The sequence below is a fragment of the Phocoena phocoena genome, chromosome 6 (genome assembly GCF_963924675.1).
Source record: "Phocoena phocoena chromosome 6, mPhoPho1.1, whole genome shotgun sequence".
Classification (NCBI taxonomy): Eukaryota; Metazoa; Chordata; class Mammalia; order Artiodactyla; family Phocoenidae; genus Phocoena; species Phocoena phocoena.
The window spans coordinates 113777703-113792888 of NC_089224.1; the positions used below are offsets into that span (position 1 = coordinate 113777703).

Genomic DNA, 15186 nt, shown 5'->3' on the forward strand with positions numbered 1-15186 from the left:
GCACAGTGACGGGGTCCGGCGGGGCTTGGTTTGTAAGAGAAGGCGCGTTTGGTGTTTGGCACCTGGGCTGGGGTCCCAGGCAGAGCCTGAGGCGAGGGGCTGCCCTGGGACAGAGGAGGGGCACCATCTTCTCTCTGGGAAAACCAGGCTGGGGTGTGGGGGGCCCCGACGGGTGGCCTCGGCTCCCTGTGGGGCCTGGGCGGCCCTGGGGGAGGGACCAGGCAGGGGAAGAGGACGTGGCCCGGGGTTCCTGGGAGGACCCACAGGCCGCAGAGGCCAGTCTTGACTCTGAAACATTTTGACACCCCTAAAAATCAGACCATTGTGTTTACAGCTTTTTAAAACTGGCCAAGGACCCATCAGGCCACCCAGGTCTAGTCTCAGCCAGACGGGGAGGGGCTGGGGTCAGGGGTCACGCTGGCTTCCACCCACATCGGCAGAAGCCACATTTGGGGGGCACCATGGCCCAGCTGGGCGGGGGCGGCCGTGGGGGTGACACCCTCCCCACGCCCCAGGGAAGGCCAGGACTCACCAGAGCAGTGGCAGCGCATGTACGGACGCTGCTCGGGCAACGAGGTCTACCACATCCGCATGGGGGACAGCAAGTTCTTCCGCGAGTACGAGGGCAAGAGCTTCACCTACGCTGCCTTCCACGCGCACAAGAAGTACGTCCCCCGACCCGGTCCAGGCCAGGGTGGGAGGAGTGCGGGGCGGGGTCCGGAGGCTGAGATGGGCGTGGCCCGTGCCCGCTGCAGGGTGGACCAGCGGGGCCTCAGGGTCAGACGTCACGCCCACTCAGCCGTGAGACCCGCACGGGGCCTCTCTCTCTCTCTCTCTCTCTCTCTCTCTCCCCCACCCCCCGAGGCTCCCTCGAGGCTGCCCTCGGTGGGTCTTTGCGTCGAGTGGGAAGGCATCCCGACACCCGTGAGCGGAGGGCTGCACCGTCAGCCCCCAAGGAGCCCAGGAGGCCCCATCGAGCCCCCGCCCTGTCCGCTCAGGTACGGCGTGTGTCTCATCGGCCTGAAGCGGGAGGAGAGTAAGAGTATCCTGCTGAACCCGGGGCCCCGGCACATCCTGGCCGCCTCCGACACCTGCTTCTACATCAACATCACCAAGGAGGAGAACTCGGCCTTCATCTTCAAGCAGGAGGAAAAGCAGAAGAAGAAGGGCTTCGCGGGGCAGGGGCTGTACGAGGGGTCGTCCCGCCTGCCCGTGCACAGCATCATCGCCTCCATGGGTGAGGCCGAGTCCAGCTCCCGGTGGGGCGGGAGGGGTGGGTGTGGGACCCACCCAGGAGACCCAGGTGCTCAGGCCCGCAGCGTAACCCCGGGCAAGTCCAGCCTCTCTGGCCTCAGTTTGCACATCTGTCCCGTGGGGGCATCCTGCCTTCCTGTGGGGACCTGTGTCGGCATCGATGTCCAAGTGCCCACCCGGGTGAGACCGCCCTGCGTCAAGGGTCACTGGGAGCCTCTGTCCACCTCCACTCCGGGAACCCCTGTCCCCGGGACAGACAGGGGAGGGACTTCCAGCCAAGTTCAGCCGCTCCGTTCCAGGGACAGTGGCCATGGACCTCCAGAACACGGAGTGCCAGCCAGCACAGAGCGGCGGAGGCAGTGGGGGCAGCAAGCTGGCACTCCCCACGGAGAACGGCTCGGGCAGCCGGCGGCCCAGCATCGCGCCCGTGCTGGAGGTGGCCGACAGCTCGACCCTGCTGCCCTGCGACCTGCTCAGTGACCAGTCGGAGGACGAGGAGGAGCTGTCTGTGGGGGAGTGAGTGCCGCCGGGGCTGGAGGGGGACCGGGAGCCTTCCACGGGAGAGGGGGGAGGGGGACCGGGAGCCTTCCACGGGAGGGGGGAGGGGCTGTCTGTGGGGGAGTGAGTGCCGCCGGGGCTGGAGGGGGACCGGGAGCCTTCCACGGGAGGGGGGGGGGCAGCATGTGAGTGCCCGGCACCCAGGAAGAGGTGGGCCCGCGGCGCCGGTCCTGGGTCTGCCCCACGCTCTGAACAAGGCTTCCAAACAGCTTCCCCAGAGACCTTGTCGGGCAAGTGGAATCTTCTGGGGACCCAGCTCGTGGACAGGAAGGCCAGGCAGTGCCCGCCCTCACCCCTCGTCCTCCCCTATCACAACCTGGGCGGCCAGGCCTCAGTGCCACGGCCCGCTTGGCAGGGTGGCTGCCCTCTGAGCGTGGTCCGCAGAGGTCACAGACAGGGGAGCCCGGGGTGAGGTGCCGTCCGGGCGTGGAGGCCACTGGCCCATCCTGAGCCGTCATGCTGTCCTGGGTTTGGGCCCAGGTCTTCCTCTGAGATTATGAGACAGAAGAGACCCCATTGTGTCCCCAGGTCTTGGCCACTTGGCCTCGTCTGGGACAGACAGGCGGTGCCTGACCCCAGGGCCATGGCCAGCTGCCGGCCTGCACGGCCAGTGCTTCCCAGCCGGGCTGTCACTGCAGCCACTCTCTGCTCCTGCCTTTGCCCCGTGGTGGAGTAAACATGCTTTAAACACAGGCTGCCGGGGACCGGCTCTGAGATCGAGGGGCCTGGCAGGGCTCCTGCACACCTGGGGCAGGTGGCGGGCTGGCCTCGGACGCCACGTCCCTTAAGCCAACCGGAGGTGGAGCGGGAGGCCAGCCCCTCTCCAGGCGGCCTGGGGGGACAACCACGGCAGGGTAACCACCGCGTGTGTGTGCGCGGGGTGCTGTGGGGACGGCGGGGGGAGTACAGCCTGTGGGGCGACCAGCCTGGCCCAGGGGAGCCAGTGGAGCGGGGACCACGGGCCAGCGTCTGCCCCGGCGTTGGGGTGCTGGGGGCACCAGGGGGTGATGGGCCGTCAGAGCCCCTTAAGGTTCTTTCGTGGCCTGTGTAAGCGCGTGTGTGTGGGCGCGTGTACGTGCGCGCGTTGCATGCAGTCTTACCTGGCCCAGTCAGGTCTGCAGGGGTCTGGCACCCCACCCCCACGTGGCAGCCTAGGGCCCGAGGGCCAGGCTGAGGCTCCTGTCTCTCCCCCCAGGTACGTGAAGGGCTACCCCCCCAACTCGCCCTACATTGGCAGCTCCCCTACCCTGTGCCACCTCCTGCCCGTGAAAGCCCCCTTCTGCTGCCTGCGGCTGGACAAGGTAGGTCACGGCAAAGTTGGGGAAGTGGTGAGGACGTCCTGGACCCTGTCTGCCCTCCCCGACATCTGTGTCTGTTGTAGAGGCGCGTTCTCTCCCTCCTGTGTCCACGTGCGCTTGCTGAAGCGAGGGTGCCCCTCTCGTAGCCACCGTCCACTCACCACAACCGGCCTGGCCTGCAGCCCACACTCCACTGGCCCTGGTTGTCCCAGGAGCCCTCGCTGCCCTTCCCGGCCAGAGCCACAGCTTGTCTCCCTCCATCTGGACGCTCCCTGCCCCTTCCCCTCCCCAGGGTCTCTGGGCCTCCGTGTTTTGGGTTTGGTGGAGCATCCCTGGCGGGGGGCGGGGCGGGGTGGGGGGCGACTCGGCCCATGCGCTGGGGGCTGGACCCCCCGGAGGTGCCACGTCCTCCTGGAGGCCTCCCCGTGATGCTGCCTTAGAGCACATGGTACGGGTGCCTCGCGCACCCAGTCTCTCTGCTGGAGGAGCTACTGTTTCGCCTTTGCAGTTAGGACGTCATTTGTGGGGAGACACATGGGGACCAGGTACATAAGCCGGCCTTGACTGAGCTCCCCCGACGCATTTCCGCCACAGCCGATTCCACTTCCTTCTGTGTTTACGTCAGCTTTTCACTGGGAGAAAGTGTTTCCCCTTTCTTAGCCATTTGTGTACGTCAGTGTGGCCTCACCACTTTTTCACTCAGAGGGTAAACCAGTTGGTCATTACTGCTACGTCGGCATTCCATATGGATCATGCTGGTTTTGACACGTGGACTTTTGCTGGTGGGCCCTCAGGCTGGCCTCCCGGTCCTTCCAACATGTCCCCTCAGCTTTGAACACGTCCATGCCTTTGAACCCACGGTGCCCCCACCCCCACCCCCCGCATCTTGTTTTTGCCTTGCTCCAGTCCTGGAAGCAACTGCTCCTCCAAGAAACCTGATTCCTTTTAGTGGAAACCATGTTTAGAAGTACGGTCTGGGCACTTGGTGTGCTCACTGCTGCTTTGTATCTGAGTCTCTCCACGCAGAGAGCTAGAAAGTGTGTGTACACGCATGCACCCACGACAGAACGTGTACACACAGACCGTGTGCTCGCACAGATACCTCCCTTCCCTCCCGGACGGGACCTCTCCCACGGTGGCCCCAGCGCACACTCTGTGCGGCGGGCTGGTGGCCTGCAGCCCCGTGAGGCCAGGTGGCTGGCGACCAGGTGTCATTTGGCCGAGGACCCCAGCACGGCATGCTGTCTCCCTCCCCGGCGGTTGATCGCGGCGTCTCCGCCGCAGGGCTGCAAGCACAACAGCTACGAGGACGCCAAGGCCTATGGCTTCAAGAACAGGCTGATCATCGTGTCGGCGGAGACGGCGGGCAACGGGCTGTACAACTTCATCGTGCCGCTCCGCGCCTACTACCGGCCCCGCAGAGAGCTCAATCCCATCGTGCTGCTGCTGGACAACAGGTGAGGGGCGCTTCGGGAGGCAGGGGAGCGGCCCCGGCCCTCGGCACTGCTCCGTCGTCCTCCCGCAGGGCTTCTCCCGGCCCTACTGGGTCCCCACGACCATGAGCCCCCAGGGGCCGACCTCCAGCACTGCTACCCCCAGACGCTGGGGTCCAGCCTCGGCTGTCCTGGCCCCTGGGGCCTCGGTTTCCCCGCGGGTACGATAAAGAGCAGCCCCATTGGCCTCTAAAGGCCCCCCTGGTCCCACGCGCTGCGGTCCCGGGGCCCCTGCTCGCCCAGGTCAGGGCTGGGCTGGCCTGGCCATGGCGGCTGGCGGCAGGGCAGGGTGGGTGCCTCCAGGACCTGCTGTGCCCACAGGCCTGACCACCACTTCCTGGAGGCCATCTGCTGCTTCCCCATGGTCTACTACATGGAGGGCTCCGTGGACAAGTAAGACGCCGCTCCGCAGGAGGGCCCCCGCCCTCTCCCCTCCTCCCCGGGCGGCCGGGGCAGAGTGGGAGGGAGCAGGACACACCCCAGGCCGTCTCCCCGCAGCCTGGACAGCCTGCTGCAGTGCGGCATCATCTACGCCGACAACCTGGTGGTGGTGGACAAGGAGAGCACCATGAGTGCCAAGGAGGACTACATGGCCGACGCAAAGACCATTGTCAACGTGCAGACCATGTTCCGGTGCGGTGCGCAGCCCGCCCTGAGCCCCCGCCCACGACCGTGACCGGGACCCGCCCTGAGCCCCCGCCCACGACCGGGACCGGGACCCGCCCTGAGCCCCCGCCCACGTCCGTGTCCACGGACCCGCCCTGAGCCCCCGCCCACGACCGTGACCGGGACCCGCCCTGAGCCCCCGCCCACGACCGTGACCGCGACCCGCCCCTGCCCAGGCTCTTTCCCAGCCTCAGCATCACCACGGAGCTCACCCACCCGTCCAACATGAGGTTCATGCAGTTCCGCGCCAAGGACAGCTACTCTCTGGCTCTTTCCAGGCTGGAGAAGGTGAGCAGCCCCGCCCGACCTGCCGAGCTGAGGGCTTCAGCCCCTGCGCCACAACCTGGAGGGAGTGGGCGACTGGGGCCACGGGAGGCCTGGGTGCCTGCCCTCCTCCGGCCAGGGGGCTCAGAGACCTGGGCCCAGCCCCAGCGTGAGGCTCCTGAGTGTGCGGCCTGGAGAACTCAGGGTCATCGGCCAGGAGTGGACATTGTCCCCCTAAGGCCCGGCCTTGTGTGAAGCAGAGGTTGCCCATCACGCCAGAAATTACCGGCCCGGGTGACACCGGCCCCGACACCGCGCCCAAACCTGAACCGTGTCCGTTCTGTCAGGGAACGGACGTGCTCGTCCCGGTACAGTCGGGGTCGGGGATAAGGGGGCGCAACTTGCCTCAGGTCACACAGCGGTGTGGCGGGACAGCTGAAGTCAGCTGTCTGCTTCTCAGGCTCCAGGAAGGGCATCAGCTGGGCTCAGGTGTGGAGCCCAGGGACACGGGTGGCGGCGGGCCTGGTGGTGCTGCCCTGGCACGTCTGTGGGCCCCAGGCTGCTGCCCGGGTCAGTGCAGCACTACCTTCCACCAAGGGGCAGGGCCGTGCTCAGGCAGCCTTGGGTGAAACCAGGAAGCAGGTGGGCTGCCACGGAGACCCTGGCCGCTGCGGTCGGGGAGCAGTGACCATTCCCTGGGAGCCTGGGCTGAGGTCCTCGTCAGGGGACGGCTTGCACTTAGGTGGCTGACCCTGTGTCGCACCGGGGAGGACCCCCGAATGGCCGCTCCCCCAGGCCAGGCCTGGCCACTGACAGCAGACAGAGGGACAGCATGGGAGCTCTGAACCCGGACAGACAACGGAAGTGAGTTCCCGTGGTGGCCCTGGAGCTCCTTGGATGGCAGCTGGGGGCCTCAGTCAGTGGCCCGGGAGCTCGGGCCATCCTGCTCTTGGAGGAGGCTTGGCCTGCACCCCACACGATGGCCCACTGGACCCCCCTAAGCGCCCCCTTGCAGTGCCCCGTGAGCTGAGCCTGCCTCCGCTCAAGGCTGAGCCGTGGGCTTTGGAAGTCGGCCTCAGCAGCCCCAGCCAGACTGTATCCAGGCGCTCGGGCCAGTCTGATCCAAGCACGGGCAGGGGTGACCAACACAGAACTGGGGTCAAGGCTGACACCCTGGTGCTGGCCCTCACTTGCCGCCTTCCCTCGAGCAAACCCAGTTCCCCACAGGCCTTGCACCCGGACCTGTTCCGGAGGTGGGCGTGAAGCAGGTCCGTCAGCAAACACGTAGCAAACGTCCTCCCACTCCCCTTTCCTTGCACGGCAGACATCTCAAATCCACCTCCCAGCCCCTCCCTCTGTGGCAGGCATCACCACTTGAGAGCGCCTTCCCCTGCAGGATCGTCTCCAGGGGCAGGGGCGGGCGGCCCACTCCCCACCCCGTGGGTGCACGGTGGGGAGCCCAGTCCTGTCGTTCGTGATCTGGGAGAAGTCAGGAAGTGAGCACGTGTGACCGTGGGCGGCTGCAGCCTTGGGCGCTTGCTGGCTGAGGTCCACGTGGGGCCGAGGAGGGGGCGGGGGGGCGGGCAGAGACACGTGATGCCACCCAGTCTCTGGAGATGGAGCTGGCGCGCCCACCCCGCGCAGAGAGGATTCCGCGGAGGATGGGGAGGGAAGATGGGATCGCGCTGTACATACAACCTGCATGAGACAAGTCCTGTTTAATGAGTAGAAACTGAAGGAACACTGGAAATACTTCCGGCGTTCAGATCAACTTGCTTCCAAGAGGTCGCGCTGGCACCGGGGGGTGATTCAGGCGCAGAGGGCGGCATCCGTGTCTCCCTGGAGGTTGTTCTCAGGAAGATCTCCCAGGGTCGGGGTTCCCCACCGCATCCCAGGACGCAGGCTCCCAGTGGCGTCATCCTTCTAGCCGTCTCAGCGCCTGTGACAGTGACCTCGGCCAGGAGCCCGTTCAGACTGGCCCCTCTTCGGCAGGGCCCCGGATGCCCGGCCAGTCCTGCGCCTGCTTCCCCCTGGCCGCGTGGTTCTCAGGAGGGCTCGTCCCCGTGTGTTCCCACGGTTCGCTGTCGTGTGCGACCTCGGAGCTCGGGTTAAAGCCTCTGGACCCTCCGCGGCCGCTACAGAGTGGACAGCGTGAAACCAGGGCCCTCGTTCAGAAAGCAGGAAAGTCCTGTGGAGCCACTAAAGCGTCAGGCCTCTTCCTCCTCGGTCTCCCGACCCGTCCTGGTTCTCTTCTCAAGCCATGCGTTGTTCTGAGTGAAGGGAAACTGACAACTTCAACGATTTCGGGAATCTCTCCGTCTGTCCTTTTGTCCGTCTGTCCTCATAACGTGCGACCTGGGCTCTGAATGACACCGTGGTGCGCAGTCTGGAGTCACCACGCTACGCGGCTCTGGTTCTGCGGCTCTTACGTGATAGCGCACTGTTTCCCTCCTGGATGCCCGCGTGCCGTCCAGCACGCCCTTGGGCTCCCTGCTGGTGGGGAGGGACAGAGGTGAGGCCTCCTTCCCCGGGCGTCTGTCTGCCCCGCCGTCCAACCTTGCAGCAAGGAGGCTGCAGAGGCAAAGTGCAGACTCAGTGAGAAGGGCCACGAGAGGGCTCTTGGTGGTCTACGCGGCCCACTTTCTGTCTGTCTGAAGCGTGTTCTGGTCCAGCAGGAAGGACAGCCTCCCGGGCTCAAAGCCACCTCTCAGCCATAGGCCGACCTGGTGCGGCGGGGACAACGCCCCCAAGAAGCCCCTGCCCTAGCCCCGGAACCAGCACAGGGTGGAGAAGACGATTCCACGAAGAACCCTGAGATGGAGGGGGCCCTGGTTCACCCAGGGCCCACACGCCATCACCAGGGGTCTTGCAAGAGGGAGGCCGAAGGTCAGCATGGAGGTGGAGGAAGGGCCAGAGGCCAGGGACGTGGTGAGCCTCTGGAAACGGCGAGAGGGAGAGGAAAGGGTCGTCCTCTGGGGCCGCCGGCTGGAGCACGTCACCGTGACGCCTGATTCCAGCCCCTGAAGTCTGTTCGGACTTGGAACGTCCAAAACCGACGGAGTAAACGCGTGTGGTTTTGAGCTTTGGGGTTTGTGGTCGTCTGTTCCGCGGCCACGGGAGCCGCACACAGTGGGTCTAAGGGACCCGCGTGGAGCCTCGCGACGCCGTGCACGCAGCATAGGCAGACACGTCTGTCTGCTCACGCGCGTGCCCTGCCGTCCTGTCAGTTCCGCTCATGGACTCGTGCTCCGGGGTGAAGTTACCGTAAGGGTTAGGGTTCCGCGATGGCAACGGCAGGGCGTTAAACCAAGTCCAGGCTCCCGTTTCTTCCCAGCAGAGCCGCGAACCCTTACCCCCGCGTCTGGCCCCGCCGTGTGTCTGGGGGGATGCGTAGCTGGGTGCTCGGCCTGTGGTCGGCCGTCTGCTGTATGTGTTCACACGCCCTGCACACGTGCACACACCCCGTGCACGTGGAGGCCCCTGGGCTGCCTGCCCTGCGTGGCCGCGGCCGTGGCCACGGGCACCAGCCAGCCTGAGCCCCTCGTCCTGCAGAGGGAGCGGGAGAACGGCTCCAACCTGGCCTTCATGTTCCGCCTGCCCTTCGCCGCCGGCCGCGTCTTCAGCATCAGCATGTTGGACACGCTGCTGTATCAGGTCAGCAGGGGCGGGGGGCCGGCGCCCGGCATCCGCTTCCAGTCCTGGGCCACGCGCCCCTCGCTGAGCATCCACCCCTGGGTCCCCAGGAGGCCGGCCAGGACTGGGAGGCTCTGGGCCCCATCCCCGCCGGGGAGCAGCAGGGGTTCACCCGAGTGTCCCCCGTCCTTTCCTCCCAGGAGAGCGCTGCCCTGGGGTTGGCTCCCGGCAGCCTCTGGGTTTCTGATCCCTTTTGACCTAGTGCACTCGGCCTAGTGAGCGACCACAGCCAGGAAAGGCCGCCCAGCTCTGTCTGCTGGGCGCACCGCACGGGAGGCTGTGGGCGCCCGGCGCGCGTGTCCAGGGGATGTGGAGGCAGATCTGCCCGCACTGCCTGGCCTCACCGCGGTCTCTCCTCTCCAGTCCTTCGTGAAGGACTACATGATCCCCATCACCAGGCTGCTCCTGGGGTTGGACACCACGCCGGGCTCGGGCTACCTCTGTGCCGTAAGTGCCTGGGCGGGGCGGGCCCTGCTGGGGAGGGTCCTCCTGCCCGAGGCCGGCCCAGCCCAGGCTCCCGCGTTCCAGATGAAGGTCACAGAGGACGACCTGTGGATCCGCACCTATGGCCGCCTCTTCCAGAAGCTGTGCTCATCCAGCGCCGAGATCCCCATCGGCATCTACAGGACCGAGTGCCACGTCTTCTCCTCCTCGGAGGTGCGGGGAGGGGGAGGAGAAGGGCTCCCTGAGGCGGCCCCGTTTCTCTGTGACTCGGGCCGCCCCATTTCCAATTTGGGGATCTGGGCCTTTGCTGTCAGGCCCTTTTGGGGTCAGGCCCACATACCTCCATACGTGGACATCCCCTGGGTGGCTGTGACCCCCCATGGGGGAGGGGCGGCTCGAGAGCACTGTGGGGCCCCTGTGCCGCCCGCTGGAACTGCAGAGGGTGGCCTGCCCACGGGTCCTGAGTCCACGAGGGCTCAGGCAGCCTTGGGGGTCAGGGCAGGAGCCCCACAGGTACCCAGGCTGCCCTGGTTTCCTTTGCAGCCTCACAACCTCAGGGCCCAGGTGAGTGGTCCCTTCAGGCCCACGGGGGTTCACTTAACATGCACGAGTCCCGCCTGGCAGGGGCGCAGGGCCCTGGGCTCCGGGTGACAGGTCAGGGAGCGAGGCCCCAGGATGCGCCAGCCAAGGTGCGGCTCAGGGAGGGCTCCTGGCATCACCCCAGCCCCCATACAGATGGGCAAACTGAGGCCCAGGACGGGAAGCCCAGGGTCCCCCAGCCCCCATGACATCTGCCTTTCGTGCCACGGCCCCTGTCCTGGCAGGTACCCCTTCCTCCCCACTGTCCATCCCGATCTCCACACCCCCAGAGCCCCACACCCCGACTGAGCCACGCAAGGAAGGCCCTGGCACTTCCCAGCCTACCATGTGCCCCACCCCCGCTCTCTCCTGCCCCCAAGATGAGGAAACTGAGTCGCACAGAGGAGGTGCCCCCCGCCCCCCGCCCCATGGCAAAGTCGGGACATGCAGGGCCCAGAGAGGTTGAGGGAGGTGCCGCCTCTCGCCAGCAAATCAGAGACAGACCTAGAGCCAGCAGCTGGGACGGCTGAGTGGTTTGGGGCTGTGGCCCGGCACCCTCTGCCCAGCTGCAGAGGAAGGCACTGGCGGCCCTGGGCTGAGGTGCCCCCAGGGACTGTGACTGTCCTCCTCCCCGTCACCCTAGCTGCTCCGTGGGTCACTCCATCCTCTGCCCGGCACCCCTCCCAACCCGTCCCAGCCCCTCCCCTGTCCCCTGTCCCCCTCCCCGTGCCCGGGTCCCCCTCCTCTCCTGGGCCCTCACCCCTCCTCCCCGGCCAGTCCCAGGTCTCGGTGAGCGTGGAGCACCACGAGGAAACCCGGGAGGCGCAGGGGCCCTGGGGCTCACGGGCAGGCACGGGTGGCGGCGGGCACACGGTGGGCGGCGGCTCGGCGGAGCGCCCGCTCCTGCGGCACAAGAGCCTGCCGTGGGCACGGAGGCTGAGCCGCAAGGGCGCCCGGCACACGGGGAAGGCGGCCGAGGAGATCAGCCAGCAGCGGCTCCGCCTGCACCAGCGGTCCGAGCGGCAGGAGCTCTCCGAGCTGGTCAAGAACCGCATGAAGCATCTGGGGCTGCCCACCACTGGCTACGGTAAGGCCGCAGGGCCGTCTGCCCGTCTGCCTTCCCGGCCCGCGCTCTGCCCGCCGGGGCACCCGCCCCGCGGCCCGTCAGAGCTCCCCGTGTGGAGCTTCCGCGTAAGGAAGGGCTCACCCCTCCACTCTGCGGTCTCAGTTTCCCCATCTGTAAAATAAAGGCCCAGGCCGGCTGAGCCTAGCAGGCAGCTCTCCTGCAGGAGGCAGCTGGGGGTGGGGGGGGGCTGGGTCGGGCTCCCCGAAAGCCAAGGGCACAGGCCTCGGTCGGGGACAGACCGGCCACCTGCAGCCGGTCCTGCTGGGGTCAGAAACACAGAGGCTCGCTGCGTACTGTGAGAACAAGAACAGGGTGTGGCAGGGAGACCCCAGAGCCCCCGGCCACCCCTCCCCTTGCCCTCCCAGCAGCTGGAGCTCGGGGTTACGGGGGCAGATCTGGGGGCTGCCGGTCGAACGGCCAAGCACCAAAACACTCTTCCCGGGCCACGGGGGCCCCACCGTTGCCCCTAGCGCACGGCCACCCGCTTCCTGCGACTTCAGGGCGACACCGCCAGGGCGGTTGGCATCGGCAGATTTTCTCCATAGCTTGTTTTGGGGAGAAGTTTGTGACGTGACCGTGAACAGGCCTGGGGTGCCCTGGCTGGGCCAGAGGAGAGGAGCCCGTCCCCTCCCCTCACTCCAGAGTTGCTGCCTCCGTTGATGGGGCCGAAAGGGCCCCAAGCCCCCCACCGCCGCCCGGCCTGGTGAAGGCTCTGGACTCCGCTGGGTTCCGTCTCGGGGACTCTGCCCACTTCCCAGGCCTGGCTCTGTCCCCAGGTGCCCACCTCCTGGCTCAGGGGCCCCTAAGTCCCCTCCAAGTGGGATGAGGCAGCTCGGGCTTCACCCAGGAGCTGCCCAAGGGTCTGGCTGTCTGCGGGGCCCGAGGTGGACGGCCGCCCATGAGAGCTGCCCAGCCCCTCCCGACCACACCCCAGCCTCACGATTTACCTCTGTCCCCTCTCAGTGCTGTCACCCCCCTTCCGGGTGGCACACTGACTGCCGAGGCTCCGAGTGGGGTGTCCCGTGTTCACGGCCTCGCGTCGCGCACTGGCAGAGACTCCAGCTCGGCTGAGCCCCAGAGCGGGCGCCCCTGGGTGGGCACTCGGTGCTCCCCTGGGCCTCCTCGCCCCCCACACCCCCACCAGAGCCTGGCAGATGAGGGGCCGACTTCTGTTCAGGGACAAACTTCTGTTCAGGGCTGGCCTTGCAGCCGCCCCCTGCCCCCCTCCCCGCTGCACTGCCGCCTCTTCTGCGCTGTTTGCTCACCTGTCTCTCTCTGTTTCTGTCTGTCCCTCTTCCTGTGTGTTCCGTAGAGGATGTAGCAAATTTAACAGCCAGTGATGTCATGAATCGGGTAAACCTGGGATATTTGCAAGGTAATTCTGCTCCGGTGGCTGGAGTCTGGCAGAGGGGCAGGCCAACCCTTCACCGACGGTCCACCTGGTGGCCGCCCGCCCCGGCCAGGCAGGCAGACAGGACAAGACACGAGGGAGGGTCCCTGCAGTCAGGGGCCCACGAGCTCCCAGGCCGCCCCACCGCGGGGACCTTAACTTTCCTCCTTCATTTGCTGACTTCGGTACTGACCCTAGTACCCCAGCCCTTCTGCCCCAACTGTTGTCTGAGATAAGCCCTGCTCTGAGCACGGAGGTGGCCATCGGCCTGCAGCCAGCCCCTGGGAGCCCACCCAGCTCTCGGGAAGCACCCAGATGGAGGGCCCCAGGCCAGGGTGCCCGTGGCCCTGTGGGCTGGTGCCTGGGGCCTTGGGGTCTGCTACGCCCTGAGCCTTCGGAGGGCCACCCAAGCCCGGGGGACGGCTGACCACCGCGCCCCCGCTGGGGCTTCAGGAGGGGGTTCTCTGTCTCATCCGGAGGCTCAGGTGCTGCGTGGGCCCCCTGTGTCTTCCAGGAAGACACTCCACAGCCCCCAGACGTGCCCCCAGACCCCAACAGAGGTCAGAACAGAGTCCAGGCCTCCCTGCTGGGACCCCTTCGCTCCCTGGGGGCCCCTCACGATCCGGGGAGGCTCAGAGCCAGCACGCCCCGGCCCCCTGGGGTTAGGGGTGACCCCAGCGCTGGCAGGCCTCCTGAGCCCAGGTAGGTGTTAGCTCGGGTGGGACTGGACGGCCAGGGGCAGACCCAGGCCCAGGAGCGGGAAGCTCCGGGGTTCACGGCGGGGGAGCTGCCTGAGCAGGCAAAGCCCTGGCATCCCCGGGGCCCCTGTGCTTTTCCTCACCCCGCACCCCACGACCGCATTCACGGCAGAGCCCCCAGGCCAGCCCAAGTCCAAGCCTGGGGCCGCCGTGAACGGGGTGGCTGCGTCGCCCCCTCCCTGCGCTCAGCTTCACCCCTGCTCCCTGCCAAGGCGCCCGGGCAGGGGTGGCCGCACCCACAGGCTCCCCGGGTGGCGTGTCCTGAGCCCCCCACCGACGTGTGGACACCAAGAGGTGCCTGAGCCAGGATGTAAAACCAGAGGAGAGGCTGATCCTGGGGGGCTGCAGGGGAGGGCACCGCCATGAGGACCCAGCAGCGGTATGCCTCTCGGGGGAAGGTGCTACAGTTGCCCCCAGTGCACGGAGGAGGGTGGGGCTCCAGAGGAGCGCGTGGACGCCCAGGGCCGGGCCGGGCGTCTGGTCTGCGGGCTGAAGGAGGAGGGCCCGCACAGAGGCTTGCGGTGCCTGGTAGCGCGTGCAAGGGGGAGCACAGCAGCACAGCCCTTGGTCACTGGCCAGGAGTGCCATCACCAGCCCCCGGCCGCGCCCCGGGCCCTCACCAGAGCACAGCAGGCACGGCGCGGCCGCCCCGTCCCACGGAAGTCGGGGTCTGGGCCTCGCAACAGAGCACACCCAGCCCTGGGCGCCACAGCCGGGCCCCTGTAAGCACGGAGCTGGGTCTGCTTCGGGCCGGGAATGCCTGGGATCCATGCCCCCCGGGGGAGAAGCAGGGTCTAGGCCGGAGGGGAGGGCCCAGCGAGGCAGGCGTGGCTCGCCCTCTCCCCAGCCACACAGAGGGGCCCGGCCCAGCACCGGCCTCTCCGTTTCCTTGTTCTGACCGTGCGCCTGTCCCCGTGGAGCCGTCCTGGCTGTGGTCAGGGGTGCGGGATCCCTGAGAGCCTTCGGGAGCCTCCCCGCCCCCACCTGCGCCACCCGCTGCCCCCACTGCCCGTCTCCGTGCTGCCCACCCTGGAGGCACGCAGCCTCCAGCGTGAGCCAACCTGGCTCGTGACCCCGCGCGGGGGTCAGGCCGTCCCCTTCCCGGGCGTGGACGCGAGGTTGGCACTAGCTGATGCCGTCAGGGTCTGCACGTGTCCGTCAGCTCCCGGGTCCCAGCCTGTGCCCCGACCTGTCCCCAGGAAGCACACCGCGCTCCGCCTGCCGCCGTGCGGGTCCCGAATGCACCGCCAGATGCGGCCCTGAACTCATCAGTTCAGAGGAGGGAGCCGCAGCCCCCCCGCCCCCGGCTAGTCAGCGGGCAACTGCCCCAGCTTCGCAGAGAATCCCACCCCTCAGTGGACCGGCTGGCGCCCTCCCAACGGGAGGGACGGTGCCGAGAGAAGGGAATGGGAGGGGCCGGGGGCAGAGGCCACCCAGGGCCTGATCCCCCTGGAGGGCCGTTCCCTTGATGCCCGGTCCTGGGTCAGGGGGCGCCTTTAGCCATCACCAAATGGGGAAACTGAGGCCGCCAGCCGTTCGTGAGCTTGGGGTCACTGCCAGACAGCGGCCAGCCCTGTCCCTGTATCTGGCCGGAGAGGCACCTGTGAGGTGACCAGGGTTTCTCCAGAATCCACAGCCACCCCGTGGGCTGGACCCCAGGCTG

The 15186-nt window shown here is 67.4% G+C and overlaps 1 protein-coding gene across 1 annotated transcript in view; it reads left to right on the plus strand.

Annotated features, from left to right (window-relative positions):
* KCNT1 (potassium sodium-activated channel subfamily T member 1) overlaps window positions 1-15186 on the plus strand; it is a 67179-nt gene that overhangs the window by 51104 nt on the left and 889 nt on the right. The window contains exons 17-29 of the mRNA XM_065879977.1: window positions 516-665; window positions 999-1237; window positions 1554-1770; window positions 3008-3113; window positions 4395-4567; window positions 4925-4996; window positions 5102-5236; window positions 5446-5557; window positions 9086-9187; window positions 9590-9673; window positions 9755-9883; window positions 10214-10234; window positions 11027-11336. Coding sequence (XP_065736049.1) covers window positions 516-665; window positions 999-1237; window positions 1554-1770; window positions 3008-3113; window positions 4395-4567; window positions 4925-4996; window positions 5102-5236; window positions 5446-5557; window positions 9086-9187; window positions 9590-9673; window positions 9755-9883; window positions 10214-10234; window positions 11027-11336 — 1850 coding nt within the window. The remainder of the gene's footprint in view (window positions 1-515; window positions 666-998; window positions 1238-1553; window positions 1771-3007; window positions 3114-4394; window positions 4568-4924; window positions 4997-5101; window positions 5237-5445; window positions 5558-9085; window positions 9188-9589; window positions 9674-9754; window positions 9884-10213; window positions 10235-11026; window positions 11337-15186) is intronic.